Genomic DNA, 20,076 nt, shown 5'->3' with positions numbered 1-20,076 from the left:
TCCACCAGAATGAAAGCGGCCCATTCGGCCGAAGCTTCGGCTGACATGAGTAAAACTCCAGGCCACCTGGTGACATTCCAGCCCTGCAGACCCTTCACATTCCCGACTGAACTCCTGGCAGGGTGCCCCTCAACAGTGATGGAGGCTGACCTTTCTCTCCCTCTCTTCAAACAACATGGCCTTTAAGTTGCTTCTGACGCTGCATAATGCATCGATAGTGCCCCTCACATGGGCCTCCGAGGCTGGGCATCCACACTCCGAGCCGCGTGACAGCAGCAGAGCAGACGAGATGGATGGAAATGTCACCGGCAGGCTCCCTCTGACAGGCGGGCTGGTGTGGGATCGCACGCCGCACACCTCCACGTTTCCATATTCATCGGTCTCTTCTACTGCGAGCTGACAGCTGAATACACACTAAACTAAGACAACAAATGGGATTTGGATGAGAAACAGCATAGGCTCAGTTTGGCCCTTCAGTATTTTCTACGCAATGGAATAAGTGAATGTAGTTATGATTTATATATATATATATACATAAATGTGCAATTAATCACAAGTTAGCGATGACATTAATGAGAATTATCGCGATTAAATATTTTCAACGTTTGACAGCACTAATTAAAATAACTTTTTCAGGGCATTTCCGCCCTTTAATCACTAGAACAGCTTAGATATGAAAGGGGGTGAGAGGGGAAGACATGGAGGTTATCGCCACTGGTCGGATTCGAACCCTAAACCTCTGCATTGAGGAATACACCTCTAAATGTGGGCGTGCGCTCTACAAACCGCTGGAATCCCTTTTCATCAGGTATTTCGTCTAGTGTGTAGACTTTATTGGCATACAGTCAATTCTCCAGTGGAGCTCCATCACGGTTACCTTGCACGGCAGCTCTATTCTCCCCATTTCAGGAAATCAAGCCAGAATCACGTGATCACAAACACACAGACATGCAGCGTGTGGTGTGTGTGACAGCCGCGACCGTTCAAAGCAAAGGCGGACGTGACAGACAGATGGCTGATCCAATCAACTGCCAGGTATTCTGTTGAAAGTGCTTTTCCTTTTCAAAAGACCAAAAACCAAAGATGGCTTCTCAGATGGTTCTGTGCTAACAAACCATCTGGAGCGAGGACGGGTCAACTTGACGGCAGCAGAAAGTGGAAAAAATGAATAAAATAAGATTTCTAACCCGAGAGAAAAAACGTCTGCAAGGAAGCAGTGTGCAGCTGAGCCTCACCGTCAGTCTGGCCAGCGGCCGTCCCGCTGGAGCATCTGTCTCCTGTCTCGTCCAATGTCTTTGTGTCTAAGGGAGGGAGGGGTGTGTGTGTGTGTGTGTGTGTGTGTGGGGCGGGTTGTAGGAGGAAGCCCCACTTTTGCCTTCTGGCAAAACAGACAATCAATAAGAAGCCGTTTTTCTCATCTGCCTCTCCTCCTGCAGGGCTTCCTCCACCTCCACTCATCCCTTCATCCAATCTCGATGCGTATCTTTAGCCTTCGGCCCGGAGGCCAACCAGCAGCCAACATGCTTTGTCTTCATACTTGACTTCTTCCCTGGTCCAACCTCTTTCATACTCCCATCTTTGTAATTTTCCACATTAATTATTCAGGCCCTTACATTCTATGAATATAAATCCAGCATATCTGCCCTGCCACACTCCGCTTCAATTAAGAGATTGGGGATAATATATGTGGTGTGGGGGGTAGATCAGACGATTCAGGATTCACAAGAGCGCACTTCAGTTTAAAATATACTGTATATGCAGTCCAATAATCCAATGCAGAGATATACAGTTAATATATGTAATTACTTGTAATAACGGCCACTGTGCTATGGGTACCCAAGCCATGTCCTGTGGGATGTAGGTCTAGAGTTCCAACTAATTTCCCAGCTTTGCATTTAAGATGCAGACTCTGTTGACACACTGTTGACATGACTGTACACTGTAAAAAACTACAACAGTTCTATTCTGTAAGCTCGGGCACCACAAAATACTGTAAAAATGATGAAAGTGACTCTCTTGTATAAACACAAATCGTGTTCTTTTACCATTGACATGTCAAATATGTCTCTTACTGTATTTGTTCCATTTATATTTTTGTGTCAAAATACAGAAATAAACAGTTTTTGTTTTCCAGTGTAACAATTGTAAGCTGATGGAGTAGGTGTGCTTTGGGACGTGTGTGACATCCTGCTGGAGGCAGTCCCTTTTGAACCAGACTCTGGCCCCAGACTGAAACAGCTGCCCTCGATCAGTGCATCACTGAATCAGCACAGTGTACGCTCAAATAACACTTGACTGGTGTTAAAGGGTAGGTACCGTTTTTTTCAACCGGGACCCTGTTGTTTTTGTTTTTGTGTGTAAGTGACTGATGGGAACAACAATCCTTTGGTCCAGTATTAGGAACACTAACTGGCAGCCACGGACCGGGCAAATTTGAATCGTCAATTTGTTCTATTAAAAGTTCCGTTTTTGTCACTGACAGACTCAGGTTAATATTCTAAGTGTCTGAACATTATGGAAAGGATCCCTACAGAGAGAGGCCTTTTAAACCTCTTTGAGACCTTTCTGCTCAACCAGAAACAGCTCTGAAGTCGCTAGTGCTAAACCAACCAGACTCCATTTAAAAAAACAATACTTTTAGCATGTATAGAGCCAATATTTATTTTAGGTGTAAATCGGTAATCTGTGTTTATTTCAACCAAAACTAGAGTTGTGATGGTTGAAAAAGTAGAAAGACGACCCAAAACGGCTTTTCATAGTTTTATATTGTTTGTCAACTTTGAATAAAGTGTATTTTACGAGGCTAAAATTGCAGTTTATTTACATGGAGTCTGGTGGCTTAAGCAGACTTATCTGATGTTTTAATGTTTAAATAAAGGACCGTTCTCTTTAACAAACAGGTCGACCTCCTTAGGCATCCATTCCACAATGTTATGATAATTAGGATATTAATCTGAGTCCGTCAGTGGCAAAACGAGCACTTTTGTGAAGGTAAATACAAGCTGCCCTATTAACTTACATTGTAGCTTGTTTCACCGCTGCTGACTGCAGCGATCCCTCATGATACTGGACCAATGTTAAAGATTGTTGCTCCCATCAATCAATTAGACACAAAAACATAAGAAAGTAGGGTATAAAAAAAGCAGTTACCCTTTAATGGATCTACTGTGTGTGCAGAAAACACATCAGTATGGAAGCAATGATTAATGCTGTTTATACCACGCCCTGACCCTGCCATCACCATGAGGCAGCATGCACCACGGTTCCTGGTCCAGGTGATGTTTGTCCAATACACAGAAAGAAATGAGCCTGATCAACATGTACAGTATATTACATGCAAGTACTTTGCAGCTTAATAAGCACCGCTCATTCAAAAAGACAGAGAAGGATCAAAACCTTTTCTTTGCTGCTGCGCTTTTGTAGACAGCGCAACACAACATAACAAACGACACACTACAAAGTTCTATAGTAGAGTCCTTTCTCAAACTCACACAACTGGAAATCTGACTATAACAGAAAAGGGGTCAGCGTCTGAGTGGAACGCACCGGGCAGAGCAGCAGCTCCACCACGGCGCTCTCAGATGACGTAGTATTTAGAGAGACGGTAGAGATTAGTATGAAATACTAAAAATCCATGTAAGGAGGTTGGTTGGGGCTGGGGGGTAGAAGGGTCCAACAACAGATACTGGGCTTCATGTCCCGTACTTGTCATGCATTTTTCCTCATTCAAAGATAATCATGTTAAAGAACCCAAAATATGCATTTTATTCTTCCTTCTTTTAGTATGTTATGTTAGCTTGTTGTGTATGTCATTTATGTATAAAGATTTCACTCCAAACGGAGCTATCTCTCCCATAGAGAGCACTTTTTCTTCTCTAAAACACCTCGTCACCATTCCAGTTTCAAATTCCTCAATTAGTGATGTCATTGATTGAGAAAGCCAGCCCAGTTTTTTACGTGTGCTGCCCATTGGTGGTGCCTGAGCAAGCACAGCTTAGCACCGTGGCCAAGTGGCTTGTGTGAAGTTGGTTTACAAATCCCAGCAGGGTGGTCCAGCTGACCAATCAGAGCAGACTGGACTTTTCAGGAAGGCGGGCCAAGAGCTCAGACAGAGTGCTTCAGGCAGAGGAGCAGCAGGAATCAGCAGTATGAGAACCAATGTTTTTTAAACATTAACGCACGTACACACATTCTTATAGACACCAAGAGAAAAGAATTAAATGACAGTAAATACTGAAATGGAGTCTTCCATGTAAAACATGGCACATGGCAGATAATGGGAGGAGGAGACTGCAGGTGCACCTAACTGTGTAACTGGGCAGAAAAAGAGCTGAATAAAAAGAGAACAGACACTACTTTACTAAAAAGAAAAAAAAGCTTTAATTTCATGTCGAGGGACTGTAAAACATTTCAAAGAACTGGCCCAAGTTTGCAAATCAGGGTCAGCATGCACACATGATTTGGACACTTTTTCTGATATTAAGATAGAATTATTAAATGAGTAACAGTTATACATGCTGCGATGCTGCACATTGGAGAATTGTTGAACAGATGTCAATGTCATAGCATCTGTTCCAATTCATACATGTTGAAATAATACTCCAAAAGCCATATTCTCGTCATTGTTGGACAGAAAGGAAAGTGGTGTAAGCTGGTGTACACACACACACACACACACACACACACACACACACACACACTTAGGACTCACCAGGAATATCCTCTCCAGCTGGTCTTGGATGTCCTTCATCCCGGGAAAGGCAGCCACGCCTTGGATCATTTCGATGAAAATGCAGCCCACTCCCCTTGAATAGAGAGAACACCCCAAGGTAAGGCCTCTCATGCAAAAAATATCATATCCATCATTACAATCACTGAAAAAATACACATGAACAATGACTGGCTGGTTCTTTGAACACATTTTAAACACTACATGTCCTCAACACCCATTAAAGTAAAAGTAATCACAAAAGATGTCAATTTCTTTTCTGCCTAAAGGCTGTTGGACTGTGGATGTATCAAAATCAGTGAAACCAGTAAGGAGCGGAGAAATATCAAGTACAGTAAAGACGAAGAGCGAAGGGTTGGTGTGTGAGTGTGTGTGCAAACTGTTGTCAGTGCACATTTGCCAAAGGGTTAGTGTTTCCTGACAGATTCACTTTCTGGCTCAGTGCACAGTCACACTCCTCTGGCACACCAGCCATGCAAGAGGAGAGAGAGAGAGAGAGAGAGAGAGAGAGAGAGAGAGAGAGAGAGAGAGAGAGAGAGAAATACAAATCCATTCCCCCCCAACTGTCTACATTTGCTCCATGTAAACCGTCCCAGAGCCTGCTGGGAAAGAACGCCTTTATCATGAAGATCCATTCATTTCTGTGACCCAGTATCAGTATTTCTACAGCGGCGTAAAGAGGACCTCTGTTACCTGAGTGTGTGTGGGAGTGTGAGGTCAGCGTCCTAACAACACCAAATGATCTACAGGGTAAGAATGCCTTCCTATCAGTTTGTAGTCAGGCCATATCATAGAGGACGGTACTGTTCCCTGGCAACAGCAGGAAGACTGTTGGACCACACTGAACAGGAGAGCTGGGTCACCACAATATAAGGATAAAGTAATAAAATGAAGTGTGTGCATACAGTATGTACCTCCACATCCAGCAAAGCCTTTATTTTATAACCTGTCTATGTGTTGTTGCTATAGTTGATAAAAGCCATGCAAATTCAAATAGGCCCACATGGAATATTACTGTCTGTCAGAGGGCGTACGCGTAGGCTCTGCCCTCCCCCCTTTTATGTCTAAAAACTGCCCTATCAATTAAAGGCCTAAAATGCCAAAAACATAATAATTTACATTTGTTTTAAATTCACAAGATTTTTGGTTCGGCCTTTATAAAATCCTGTTAGTAAATTGCATATTCAGTTGAAATTAATGAGAAAACAATGTCAAAAAAAGGTTGAAAAAAGTGATAAAAAAGCAACAGAAGCATCGGTGAAGGTGGAAAACAAACCCAACAAATAATAACATTTGAAAAAAGAAACATAAAAAGTGACAACATGGAATTCTTTAATCTCCCAAAACCGCTCCGTTGCCGACAAAAGAGGCTGAAAGAGAAATGATGACATTTCAAAATCTTATCAAAAAACAACACAGAAATACATCACGTTTTATGGACTTTTTCAGTTGTAATATACAGACATACAACTGTTAATACCCAGATATTTCTTAGAGTGTTAAGTTAGTGGTATTCTGCAGGGCTGTAGTTGAAACCACCTTCGTCAAGTAAAAGACAAAACCGAGTCCAAAGGAGAGACACTAAAAACCTATTCAAGACCCAATTATAATACCCAAATACCCAAAATATTCAATTATTTTTTATGAACTCCTTGACATGAGAGACAGCACATCTTCTATTTAAGATGATCCTCAAGATGAGCAACTGGGAGCAAGGGGCCGAGGTTTTGATTGCCCCAACTAGTTTAATCTTCCTTGCAAAATAAAAAATCTCTTTGCTTAAATTGTCCCTTTGCATAAGAGACACAATACTAACTCCACAGCTAGTGAGATCAGTTCATCGCTGGCTATGGGCTCGCCAATGGATTTGTTGAGGAATAGGAGACCATAGAATGCAGCCAGTCTTACACACGAACCTCCATGTAGAGCCTGGATCAAAGCAAATAAAAGAGGAGACAGTCAATCATCTTCTCAAAGCGGTTCTCTCTGACCCCGGCGTGATCTCATGTTTGATGGCTCAGTCTGAGTGAGAGGTTTTACTCTCTGTTTCTGGTGCACAGCATGTCAGTGAAATCTTTTATTTCATTTGTATCTCTGCTTTCTCCTTTCCTCCATTCTCTGTAGTACCCACAACTTATTCATTCAGCTTATTGGAAGCATATGTACCACTCACAGAGGGACCCATCAGAGGAAAACCTCTGAACGACACGCAGAGAGGGCCACAGGTCAAGGACAAGGACTGAGCCTCTGTACACGGGGCGCACGCTCTACCAGGTAAGCTACCCGGGTGCCCCAGTTGTGTATTCAATCACGGGGTAACGTCCGGGTAATGAGCTAAGAGAACTTTCTCTGTCGTTTTATGGATTTATTTCTAAGTTGGAGATGTTCTGCAGTGGGGCCTCTATAACTAAACCCTGGACAAGAATCCGTGCATGACTGCGCCTGGCTCGGATTGACAGGCGTGTGGTAGAGCTGCAGGAAGGTAAAAATAGAGCAGTTCTTTGCACAAGGGCCTCACAGATGGCAGCCTGTAACCTGTAGGCCGCTGTGATGGATGCTCCGCGTGGCAGGAAGACAGATCGGCACAACCTCTCGGTCCTGCAAGAGATGCTTCTTCATGGAAGACTGCTTGCTAAGTGACCAGGGGGGAGTGTGTGTGTGTGTGTGTGTGTCTGTGGCAGTGTGACTGTCAGTTGGATGGCCCACCATCCTGTAGATTGCCCCAGCTGTGAATCCCCTTGAAGCCGACATACTATCCCTCTGCCTCCCAGACCCCCCCAAAGCCACCAACTGTTTTTTAATTGGATGCTGGTGAACGCAGCTGGGGTTTATGGGATGTCCCTGCTCACTGTCCAGACAAAAGCGGTCACCCAGCCTTGTCTGAGACTTACACCAGTTTTGTTGGAAGAAGACCCAGAGGAAAGGGACACTGGGGCTGCATGTCATGGCCCTTATGGGACAGCTCCTCGGTCCTCGGCTGAACCCAAAGTTGTTCTGTCCCTCCTCGGTGAACGCCGTCTCAAAGCTCCTATTTTCTGCCCCGATCCATTTCTATTAACTAATCAATCATTTTGCACCAGACGGAGCCACGGTGCCTCTGCTAAATAGTCTCAGGAAGGAAGTTGTTTCGGTGGAACATGTGTACGTTCAGAAGTAGTTTTAGTCATCAACAGAAACCTCCGATTGGACAGAAAGTCCAGCTAGCTGTCTGGATTTACCCTGCAGAGATCTAAAGGATTTAGAATTATTCTAGCAGTCAGCCTTATCATATTAATATGAGACTCAATAGGGAGCCAGTTGAGCACAACAAATTGTGACCTACCTACAAGAGACCTATGGCCCAAGTCAGAATGACTCTTGCAAATTCAAAATGGTTTAAAAATGATCATTGTTGGCCTATCTAAAATTAGTTAATGAAGGCAGCAGACATCCGGTCAAAATGAGGGACGTCCGGCCGAATCAGAGCACTCCCAGAAGTGGAAGGTCGTGGTCTGACTACCCCATATATAGGCTCTTTAACCTTTTTATGCTCAGTTTCTTTGATACAGAAGAAGCACCACCTCTGTTTGCATCGTTCCTATGGTTGACAGGCAGAACGCGGGCTGTGGGGTGTTGCTGTTAAAAAGTCCCTCTGTACATATACAATGTCTACAATACAAGATTCAATTATTGTCATTTTCTGAGCAGACGTGCTGGTTAGCAGTTAGCTTCCCACATGTGATATAAAAATGTAAGATTTCTAAAGTAAAGCATGAGGATATTCATCACCTGCCAGATACTGTGCAGAGAGCTGTCAGCAGTATCATTAGTATGATAGAGATTGCTTTTAATAATGAATATTGAGAATTAAGTACACCACCTTCATGTGAGCTAAATTAATATTTCTCGCTATGGAACATTAGGTTCCTCAGATGCTTTAGAAAAAAGCAAAAACTTTCAAATGTAACTTACAATGGCAATATTGGTCAGTAAAAATATAATTACCGCTCAGCCGTACTCATATTCATTTGACTTCAGCTGGGGGATAATATGTCTGCTATTATGTCCAGTTGTTCTATTCAAAGCCCAATAAGAGAGCACTTAAATGTTATGTTATAGCAGCTCCCTCTGTGAGTCATTCTGACAATAGTGAGAGCAGAACGTGTGAATGGGATGGATGGGTGTGATCGCGCCTCCCCACATCCAAACTGTCAGTGGGAGGAACAGAAAGATTCAACCGAGGCCCGATCTACAGCATACTGCAGGGAACACACCCTCAGGTTAGGATGAGCTACATGTTAGTGGGTTTTAAATAGGTTTGTTTAAAAAAACTCAGATCTACATCTTAATGGAAATACCGGAATAACGGGGCTGGGGAGAAACAATCGATAATCGCATGTATCGTGATTGCTTTGGTGACGATTCTCCAGAATCAATCAAGTAAACAATCAATCTCATATATATATTCACCTAAATATGATCTGTTTGTACAGTACAATGGAAACTACATCAGATCCAGAAAAATCCATGTACTTCATTACAAACTAAATAATGTGATTCTCCACAAAATACAAACTATTTAGAAATGTCTCAAGATATATTGTTTCTAGAAGTGCATTCTTGTTCAACTTGTGTTTTCGTTAAAGAAGGAAAAGAAAATCTGCAATACTCAAAACTCTCTCATCACAATACTTTAAGAATCGCAATAAATGAAAATGGCAACACAAATGCAATTGCAGGTCATGTATTAGAACATGATTAAATCTCAACAAAAGCATATCGTCTCAGCCCTACTGAATAATAAATAACACATAGAGTATGACGGGGGGCTGGGGGGGCTGGGGGTCAGGAGTACTCACCACATGTCCAGGCAGGTGGAGTAGTCTGTGGATCCCAGCAGGACATCTGGAGGCCGGTACCATAGGGTCACCACCTCGTTGGAGTAGGTATGGCTGGGGATGGACTTGGCCCTGGCCAGGCCTGGGCGGGGGGGAACAACAACAACACTGTCTCAGAGAAGCATCGGCATTGAAAGACCTTCAACAGGAAGAAAACTTAGGTAGAAACCTGAAATCTCAATCCTTCCCAATCAGCAGAGACAGAGAGGTAGGTATGTGTTAGGAGATAAAATTGGCACAGGCTAAATACTGCTAACTAACATGCTAGTTAACAGTAACATAGGCACAGGCTAAATACTGCTAACTAACATGCTAGTTAACATTAACACAGACACAGGTTATTTACTGCTAACTAACATGCTAGTTAACAGTAACATAGGCACAGGCTATTTACTGCTAACTAACATGCTAGTTAACAGTAACATAGGCACAGGCTAATTACAGCTAACTAACATGCTAGTTAAAATGAACATGGGCACAGGTTAATTACTGCTAACTGACATGCTAGTTAATATTATTATAGACAAGGTTACTTACTACTAACTAACACAGTTAACATTAGTTATTAAACCTAAACAGCTGATCATTCCAGGGGAACTGTCTGCGAGCTTCTCCTGACTATATGGTAATTTCTCTAGTGTGCGACAGTAAGTCGCATGGTTATGACACAATCCTTAGCCTATTCTTTTAAAAAAGTCTGCTACGCAGCCATAACGTGAGTTACAATGTTACGGAGCCTTTTATACATTCTCATGTCTCTTTATAAATAAACAACGGACAACTAGAGTCTTTAAATGCTTCAGATAGAAAGATGTTAATGTCAAAGTGGCACTAAAATGACAGTTAAAATATCTTCTCATTCAGTTGTGGAGACCTGTCTTTAGACTGACTTCTGTACATTCAACCGCAACAAGCCTGAGATTGCCTTTTCAAATGGAAATCATGACAGAAGACCTTTGAGGTTTCAGTTAGAAAGATGGTGACGTGAATATGAAATGAACCCAGAGGTTCAAAACTCCAGTTTCTATCGATTAAATGGACGATTATTGGAGTACAGTTAATCAACAGCGATACTATATCTAGCTACTTTTGTAGCAGTAATTTGTAACTATGTTAAGGTCACACATAATTAGAAAACAAGACAACATAAATTAACATAAATGGGCATTTGTTTTATACGGACCTACGAGCAAGGTCACCCCAGGTTTCCACAAGGTAAATTACATTAAAGACGTTTTATACCATTTAGAATTAAATTATACCAACTTCATGAACCTTCTGGCAAAAATATGTAGTTCATAATGGAATATCAGAAACAACTGTAGTATTTAATACCTAGGTTTTGCATTATTTAATCTTATTAAAGGACAATACAAATGTTAGACCTTTTTCTAGAGAAAAGTAAGAACTTTTTTCAAGAGTAGGATGTTTTGGGGTTTTAACTGACTCTATTAAGCTCCAAATACTGCAACTGCTGACTTTGTTGGTGAGTCTGCCAAATCAGCTGGCAAAACTGCCACAAGAAGTAAACAACCTGTTGTTTTCAGAACACCTGCATGTACGTGTCTCTTTCACCTCACACAGTATCAGCATCCACCGCTTCAACTTGAGTCACCCTGAGGTAATTTTAAAGATTATTTGTTGGGCTTTTCCGCCTTTATTTGATAGGACAGCTAGGTGAGAAAGGGGAGGAAGACAAGCAGGAAATCATCACAGGTCGGATTCAAACCCATTACCTCTGCGTCAAGGCATCCACCTCTCAGTATATGTGGGCCTGCTCTAGCACTGATCCAAGCCGGCCACCGTGAGCTCATTTTAAAAGCAAGCATGAGGGTGACATTTGCATTTACTAACGCAATTTAAAAGAGGAAGATGAGAACTAAAGACTAGTGTCAGCAAAGTGGAGCACAAGCCGGCTAACCATAACACAAAACTAAATGAGTGAAGAAAATAACAATGTCTCTGTCATTTCATAAGAGTTGCACCTGACAGCAAACTAATCTCAGAGAGTTTTCTACTTGGGGTTTGTAATCTAGCAATGTGTTCATTACTGTATCTAAGTTACTCTTGAATGCAACAATCTTTGATCAGCAACAATCTTTGGTTCAAATTGGTTAAAAACTGAGCAAAACAAGCTGCAATGTGACGTTAAAGGGCAATTATGCACCTTCAATTTACGTCCACTAAAAGTGCGGTTTATGCTGACAGGCTCAGATTGTTATTCTGACTGAGTTTGACAACATTACGGAAAGGATCCATAGAGATATAAAGCTTTTTGTTAAAGATTAAGATATTTTGGAACTAGGAACAGCTTGAGAATCGCTAAAATATCAAAGTCCTTCTTTAGACCGTCGGTCATAGGACATAAAATCCAAGAAGTGGGATTTTTTGATTGTTAATGTGTGCCTGACTAAGTTCTTGACAGTTAAAATATCTTCTCATTCAGTTGTGGAGACCTGTCTTTTGACTGACTTCTGTACATTCAACCGCAACAAGCCTGAGATTGCCTTTTCAAATGGAAATCATGACAGAAGACCTTTGAGGTTTCAGTTAGAAAGATGGTGACATGAATTTCAATGAGGTGAACCTGGTAGTGCAGTCCATCAACGGGGATACTACAGCTAGCTACTTTAATACCTCTGATCTGAAACCATCATGAGGCCTTTGTCAGAACCGCAACAAAGTGCTGAAGTTTTCAAACCTTTAAAAACCTAAGGGTTTTTATAATGAGTTCATGGGCATCTACGGGTTTTTATAGTGTTTGTATTCTGTAAAGTAACACTGATTATTTGAAGAATAGTTCCAATGCCGCCGGAGTTTCTGCTGAATGTCCCTGTCCCTTATTTCCGGCCGGATGTCCCTCACCTTCTATTGTCTGTGTTGGCATTATAAACGATACAAAACGTATTTTTTTTTAGTGCTTTTTTTCTCTATGTGCTTGTGGGCTCTTTTTGTAAGCCACGTGGCTCCGTTCTGAGCTTATTGCCTCCAAAGATGATAGGGATTGGTTTAAAGAAATGAAAATTAACCTTTGTCTCCTATCAAGGACTGTTCCGGGATTGGCAAAAAAAAAACGCTGTGGAGACAGATCCGGCAATGACAGTGCTCCCATGACAGCTAATGGTAGAGCAGCGAGCTTTAATGAGGCTGGTGGCATAGCTCTTTGTCTCTCCCCAAGTGGTCTGAAGGCTTAATTAAAGCATTTAGCTTAGTAATAAAGGGCTTCCTGCCTTGCTGCTAGTCCCCTGTGTGTGGAAAGAGGGGCAGAGGGGAGAATAAGTGAGAGGAGGGAGGGCATAGTTAACATCTCCTTGTGTTGGAACAACAGCAAGAGAAAGGACTTTTAGCTGGCATTCATCTCGACTAAGCGCTGTAGCTGCTCTAACGCCATCTGCCCGATTATACTCACAGGCTAGTATTTGCACTGCAGACGCCCTGTGTGTGAGCCCCTTATTACTACACTCATCATAAAAGAAAGTCTGGCCTGTTTGCAACATGGGGAAGTTCAAAGTCAAACCAACCAGGATTGTTTATAGGTCTGAATCATCATCTGAGCTGGCTTTCTAACCGAGTTGCAGGTTAGGACCCGGACGGAGAAGATGAGGCGGGGAGATAGCAAGATGGATTTTCAGTGATTTAGTGACTTAATTTAACGGCTAATTTTACAGTCCATAGGAAAAAAAATCCAAAACAGGGGTTACCCCGGAACACTGGGAAGTAGAGCAGGCAGACCTTCATGACAACGCATCATTAGATAAATGGAGCACACAGACTAAATACACAAGGAGCTAATCACCAGACAGGACACAGCTGAAGTGGAATGAAGAGGGAAACACTGATCGGACAACTAGACAACGAGAACTGGTAACACAAAGGCAGGTTGATGAGACTGGACACAAAACAGGTGCACAAAGGAAGACATGCTGCAGGGCTACAGGGAGACATGAGGGACACACAGCACAGGCACAGAAAACTCAAACACAACGAATGACACAAGGAACATGAAACAGAAAATCCCAAATCCTCTAGAAACTAAGAGCATGAAACTGAAGGAAAACCATCACACGGTGATTAAACACGGATTATTAGACTGAGGGTCCGTCCATATGGAAAGGCTTTTTGGACGATTGTGCAAACAAATCCTGTAGACACCACCGCCTGAAGACGCATTTATAAGAAACCTGGTCCCAGGGTGAAAAAATCTGTCGCCCTAGCGAATTCGTTTGGACGTCAAAGCTGCATACTTGCGTATGGATGATGTCATCGCCACACCCCTCGACCTCTAGCCTCCGACCTGTTACCCCGCAACGGTGTCTCATAACAACAACAAGGTGGACTAGGTGCTTGTGGTCCTGCTGGAGGAGATGTGGAGCCTGTCAGGGTTACTGGGGCAGAATATACTGTCTGTTGTACACAGCGAGCTAGCTTTATGAGCATGCCCCGCCTCTTCTTCTCCGTTTATTGGTGAATTTCTGCAGCAGAAACATGTGTTGAGTCATTTAGAAATGGATCCGTTTGGACGCAAATATTTTTGACACGATGCCAGGGAAGACAGGCAAAAAAAGATTGCTTTGGTACGTGTGGACATGGCCTAAAAAGTCCAAAGGCCTCCGAGCAGGACTGTGACACCTACAGATACTGAAGCTAAATTCCCTTGTGTGAATATTTGGTGTCTGTACTGGTGTCTGCGCGGCCCTGACTCTTACTAAAAAGGGTGAAAATGAAATTACCACCAGGATGTGGTATCCATCACTGGGGCGTAAGAGGCCATTCTGATGTCGGTATATTTGTTGGTTTCCATGTGCGTTGACATTTGGATCACCTTGCACTGAGTTGTACGGGGGAGCAGCAACATGATGGGGGCGTGGAAATCACAGAGCTCTGACCTGCCCCCTCAAAACCCCACGGGTCTGCAGAGGAGGGTAATACTTCAAAGTGCTGACCTATGGCTTCTCTCTCTCACACACACACACACACACACACACACACACACACACACACACACACACACACACACACACACATACATACACACACCTTGATCTGTTGGAGTTCACCAGGTGACTTGCCACCCTGTACACGAAGCTACTGGGATGAAGGTCACTATCTCACACACGACACCGGGGTCACATGATATACGGGGATATAAGAGGTGGGCTGGAGGGGGAGAGGAGGAAGACAGGATGAACAAAGAGAAGGATGAAAATAGTCTCTCCCCCCGGGGCAAACAGCTCCCTGTTCTGTTGAAGTTCATCTGGATTTTCGAGGCCGTTTGTGGCCTCCGTCTGCTTCTCCTCCTCCTCTCGAATACGCAGCAGATTGAGAGATCTACCACACAGTACCTCCAGTAATAACTTATTTTAACAGTTTGGGCATCATGGCTCTAACAAAGCAGTGGGATTTCATCAACTCAGCGTACCTTGTCCAGGTTTGCAACATATTCACTCTGATTACAGCAAATAAAGTAATCCCTTTCAGAGGATTACTATGAAACGGAACACCTACATTTTAAATGACATTTTTGCGTGGGATTTTGTGTGTGTGCGTGCGTGGCGTGTGTGCAGTTTGTGTGTGTGTAGTGTACCACCATTACCCAACACAAATTGGAAGGTACTGAGCTCTACATTATACTCAACACGAGACAGGTTAGGACTTAAAAACTCAGACACACAGACATCAGTTGGCTTGATTAATTAACTTTAGAATACCATGTGAAGCCCTCACCCCTAGGTACACACACACACACACACACACACACACACACACACACACACACACACACACACACACACACACACACACACACACACACACACACACACACACACACACACACACACACACACACACAGTTGCAGTGGCGAGGAGCTGGGTGGAACAGCACACCAGGGAGAGCCAAACAGTCTGCTGCGGCCGCCTTCGACATACCACCAGCTCCATTGTCACATTGCTTCACTCCTCACACATCATTATCCCGGCAGCTGTTACTTCACAGCTCGGCTCAGCAACGCCGACGCCCCGGAAAATAAACACACACATCAGTACTCATTAGCTGTAGCGGCCCTCACAAGTACAATCCAATACTTGGGGCCTACAAAGCCACATTCTCATTCCCATCGCGACAAAAAGCGCCGCTTGGTCACGTGACTTTGCTGTTTGTTATTGATGCAGAATGTCTCCTTCAGGGTGCTATTAGATGCTCTGGGTCACCTTTTGAAGCTTCATCCAAGTTCCTCTTCAGCAGGATTTCACGGGGCTTCCCTTTCAGCATGGGCTGCCCCATGCCTTGTCCGTCGCCTTCCTTTGTGTGATTTTAGCGCCATTGAACACAACCTGGCGAGTTTCCATGGCAATATTTTTATTTACATTTATTTCTCTGACCCAGTTAAAGATGTGATCTCAAATGTACTTCAAACCAAACATACTGAAGTTAACCCTTGTATCAAAATCAACACTTTTTAAAATGCTTTTTTAATGTTTTTAGCGTTCTTACATGTTCTTACATTTTTGTGCCTTATTCAACACTTGTGTGTCACTTTTTTGACGGTTTCAACACTTTCACAGTTATTTTTGGAATTTATGGTGAATAAACCTCATTTATAGGAAATTATATTTAATGTTTGAGTTAGAAAAGCAGAAATTAGGAATTATTGAGACTAAAATTAAAGGAATGGATGTTGATGATAATCACAGACTGGAATATGTCAACTTTTACTCAATACTATTTCAAAAAAACTTCAATTTGTTTTCAAATGCTATAAAATTGAATAAGAAGCCCTAAAATGAATGAAAGTAGAGATTTGTACTTGGCAAAGAGCGTTGGATGGAATCAATCATGTTATTTTGGAGAAATAAAAAGAGCATTAATAAAGGAAAACGGGTTAATTTGACCAGAGGACAACATGAGGGTTAGAGTAAAATGACTGACTTTAAAATCTACTTCAAATAGTATTGAAGTACACGAACAAACTCAATTGCAGTAATCATGAACAGTGTGTAATTGTTCACGTTCCATCTGTGGTGTGTATCAGTTATGACGACATAGGAACACGGTGTAGTTTCTCACACAGACGGAGCTCAGTCAGATCATGTGTGGATAAACCCCAGATGAGGATTCTGTGCTCCAGGGTGGCGATGGACGCCGACAGCATACGGCGAAGCTTCAGGGTTTGAGTGCAAACACAAGCAGCTCCTCCAGCAGCTCCTCCACCCGGGGGAATGTGGGCGTACAGCCGGGCTCATCTGCTGCTTCACTGGCTTCTATAATTAGGGGCTTGTCATCAGACAATTGTCTCAAGGCTAAAGTCATTTTGTGTGTGACCACAATATGCTCTTGTTGCCAGCACGTACGTGCTTTTGCATGTGTGTGTGTGTGTGTATGAGTGTGTGTGTGCGCTTGCGTGTGTGGCTCTATATGAAGAACTTTTTTTAATACTATACAGGAGAGATTGCTCACTTGAGTGAGTGCATTTTTTATGATGATGAATGTAGATTTTGATTACCTTAGCAACATTCCAATAATAATTCACGCCATAAGAAATATGTTTTGTGTATATTTTAGGGGTGACCCCGAATACTCAAATATCCAAATCTCACAGTCCGATCTCTGCAGAGGCTTTATGAAATGAGGATCGTGCCTTTTGGCCATATGGGGGTGCGCAATGTCGGATTTTATAAAGAAGCAGCAACACATGCAACGAGGCAACTTTTTTGCTCGGGTCAGAAAAAAAAAGAGCTGTGCGTCTCTTTGTAATATTAAAGCTGGATATTTCATCACTGTAGTCAGCCCCCCCCCCCGACAATGTGGCAGTAACCCTCCTCTAAAAAGAATCATCATAAAGCAAAATATGTAAGTCATTTTTTTTGTCCTGAGCTGACAAATAATGTTTTTTTCTCTTCAATTTTGCCTGAACTTAATATGCAAGAGCTCTATGGTATTCTGATTGGCTGATATTGATTGATTGATATTGATATTGATTGGCCACACATTCTACAAAGCATGAATGGAGAAATCTCAGTGTTGTAGCCTTTGGGCCGGCAGTTCCATTTAGCATTACTGTTGTTTTGCCTGGGCTTCACTCTCTGTCTAGGTTGTAACGCAGCTTGCTGGATTCATCTCGACATCTTCTAAAACAGGATTTGTGGGTCAAGACGAGCACTTCTCCTTGTCGTACTGTGTTGTATGAAGAGGAATGTGGCATAAAGTGGACGCCATCTCTGGTTCTGCGGCGTCGACCCTAATCTTTATTTTAGAACGTCTATCGTGATGTAAATGATGAAAAGTTATGATAGGCATATTACCAGGGGCCCGCGATACGATATCATCCCGATACTTACAGTATGTCAAGATACTATGTTATTGTGATTTTAAACATTTTGCGATATTCTGTCATATATATTGCAGTTTTTCTTTTTTCCATCTGTAGTTCATTTCACTTTCACTGTAAAATGGGATTGTCAAGAAGACAAACTGACCAAAAACGGTCATGGAAAACGGTCTACTTTTTAATTAAAGTAGATTTAAGATTGTGTTTGATTGGTGGTTTTCACTTTATTGTTAATTGATTGATTTTTGCCTGGAGCACTTTTATAGGATTAACTGTCTGTACTGTAGGTCCCGTGTGTGTGTGTGTGTGTGTGTGTGTGTGTGTGTGTGTGTGTGTGTTCAGGCAGTGATTACAGTCCACACAGCCTCAATTAGTCGTGTCCTTGATATGAAAAAGCCACATGTATGTGTGTGTTGTTTGTGTAGCTCATTAAAAAGTGAGTGAAGCCACAGAGGAGCAGAGGGGAGCATCTGCATCCACTCTCCACCCGGCAGCCCAGATCTGGAGCCCTGGCCACCGGGGCTGATGGGAATCAGTCAGCTTCTCCTACGCCAAGCTGCCCATCTGCACCTATTATCTACACCCTTATCGAGGGGTGCGTGGAGCGCCGACCCACCCACACTCTCAACTGGTAAAATCCTGACTCCTGGTCAGTGTCTCTCAGCGTCAGACAATGGAAGAGAGTAGTATGAGAGACCAAAAATCTGCGTAAGGTGATTGGGGGGTTCTTTGTTTTTATGTGTAAAAGAAACATAAAACAAAGAAGAGAAAGGAGACAACACACGAGGGCAGGACAATGAGTGGACACAGTCCAAATCAATTCAAGAGACATAAGCAGTACCCACCTCAGGATATTAAAATAAGACGTTCATTCCAACTATAATCAAGGTTTTAAAGTCTGATGGAGGGACTGAAGGACACGGCGGGTTCTGCCACCTCTTGTTGCCCCGCTGAGCCCGTCCTGCCTCTGTCTCCCTGCTCTAATCCAACCAGCGCCACGGCCTCAGCTGTCGGCAGTTAGTATTCCTGCTGCCAAGGCCCGGGACCACAGGGAGCCACACACACACACACACACACACACACACACACACACCTGCAAACTCAGAGACACGCATGCACACAAACACAAACACACACACACACACACACACACACAGAGACCCACAGACTAGGAGACACGCAAACACAGAGACCCTTAAACTCAGAGACACACACACACACACACACACAGACCCGCAAACTCAGAGACACGCACACACACACGCACATGCACATAAACACACAGAGACCCGCAAACTCAGAGACACACACAAACGCAAACACACACACACACACACACACACACACACACACACACACACACACACACACACACACACACACACACACACACACACACACACACACACACACACACACACACATACAGCTTTCACCTTCCTAGTCTGGCATCCCCCAGGCAGATTCGGTGTGTTGGTTAACACACATCTCTAGCGGCAGAGTAACAGGAAGGGGATTTCCATTCTTGCTCATTTGGTATTTTGTCCATAATTCTCTTCTTCTCATTTGCCTTGCAGTAATGTTTCAGCACTAATACACTAACACACGGTTTGCATTATAGATGAAGCTGCCACCTGCCTCCTCCCCCAGTGTGTCTGAGCAGAGGGATGGAGGGGCACGGAGACGGATGGTAGAGGGGAGGGAAGGTTTGAGGGAGTTAGGGAGTGGGTAAGAAAAAGAATGAGGGATGTGAGTAAAACACTGGATGGATGAGTGGATAGCTGGATGGGTGGACAGATAGATAGATGGGTTAATGGATGGATGGGTAGATGGATAAATGGATGGGTGGATAATGGATGGATGGGGTGTACAGAAGGCTGGATTGCCGGTTTGTCTGCCCCCCAGGATGCCAGACTGGCCATGCAGGAAGTGTTAACTGAGCGTGGATCCAAGCCATATGGTGCCACTTCGCATGCACACACACACACACACACACACACACACACACACACACATACATACACACACACACACACACACACACACACACACACATACACAGTAACTATGATGGCGATCTGCTCTTTGATTTTGATGAGAGAATTGTGGCAACAGATGAGAGGCCAGGGAAAGAAATGGTCAA

The 20,076-nt window shown here is 43.2% G+C and overlaps 1 protein-coding gene across 3 annotated transcripts in view; it reads right to left on the bottom strand.

The window, feature by feature from the left end:
* cdk14 (cyclin-dependent kinase 14) overlaps positions 1 to 20,076 on the bottom strand; it is a 156,964-nt gene that overhangs the window by 64,622 nt on the left and 72,266 nt on the right. For all 3 annotated transcript variants that reach the window (XM_034874747.1, XM_034874749.1, XM_034874748.1), the window contains 2 exons: positions 9,568 to 9,688; positions 4,712 to 4,805 (listed from right to left, as the gene is read on the bottom strand). In XM_034874747.1, the coding sequence (XP_034730638.1) occupies positions 4,712 to 4,805; positions 9,568 to 9,688 (215 nt within the window). The remainder of the gene's footprint in view (positions 1 to 4,711; positions 4,806 to 9,567; positions 9,689 to 20,076) is intronic.

Source organism: Etheostoma cragini, chromosome 6 (assembly GCF_013103735.1).
Source record: "Etheostoma cragini isolate CJK2018 chromosome 6, CSU_Ecrag_1.0, whole genome shotgun sequence".
Lineage (NCBI taxonomy): Eukaryota > Metazoa > Chordata > Actinopteri > Perciformes > Percidae > Etheostoma > Etheostoma cragini.
The sequence above is the reverse complement of the archived record's forward strand: the minus strand, read 5'-3'. Positions and strand labels throughout refer to the sequence as shown.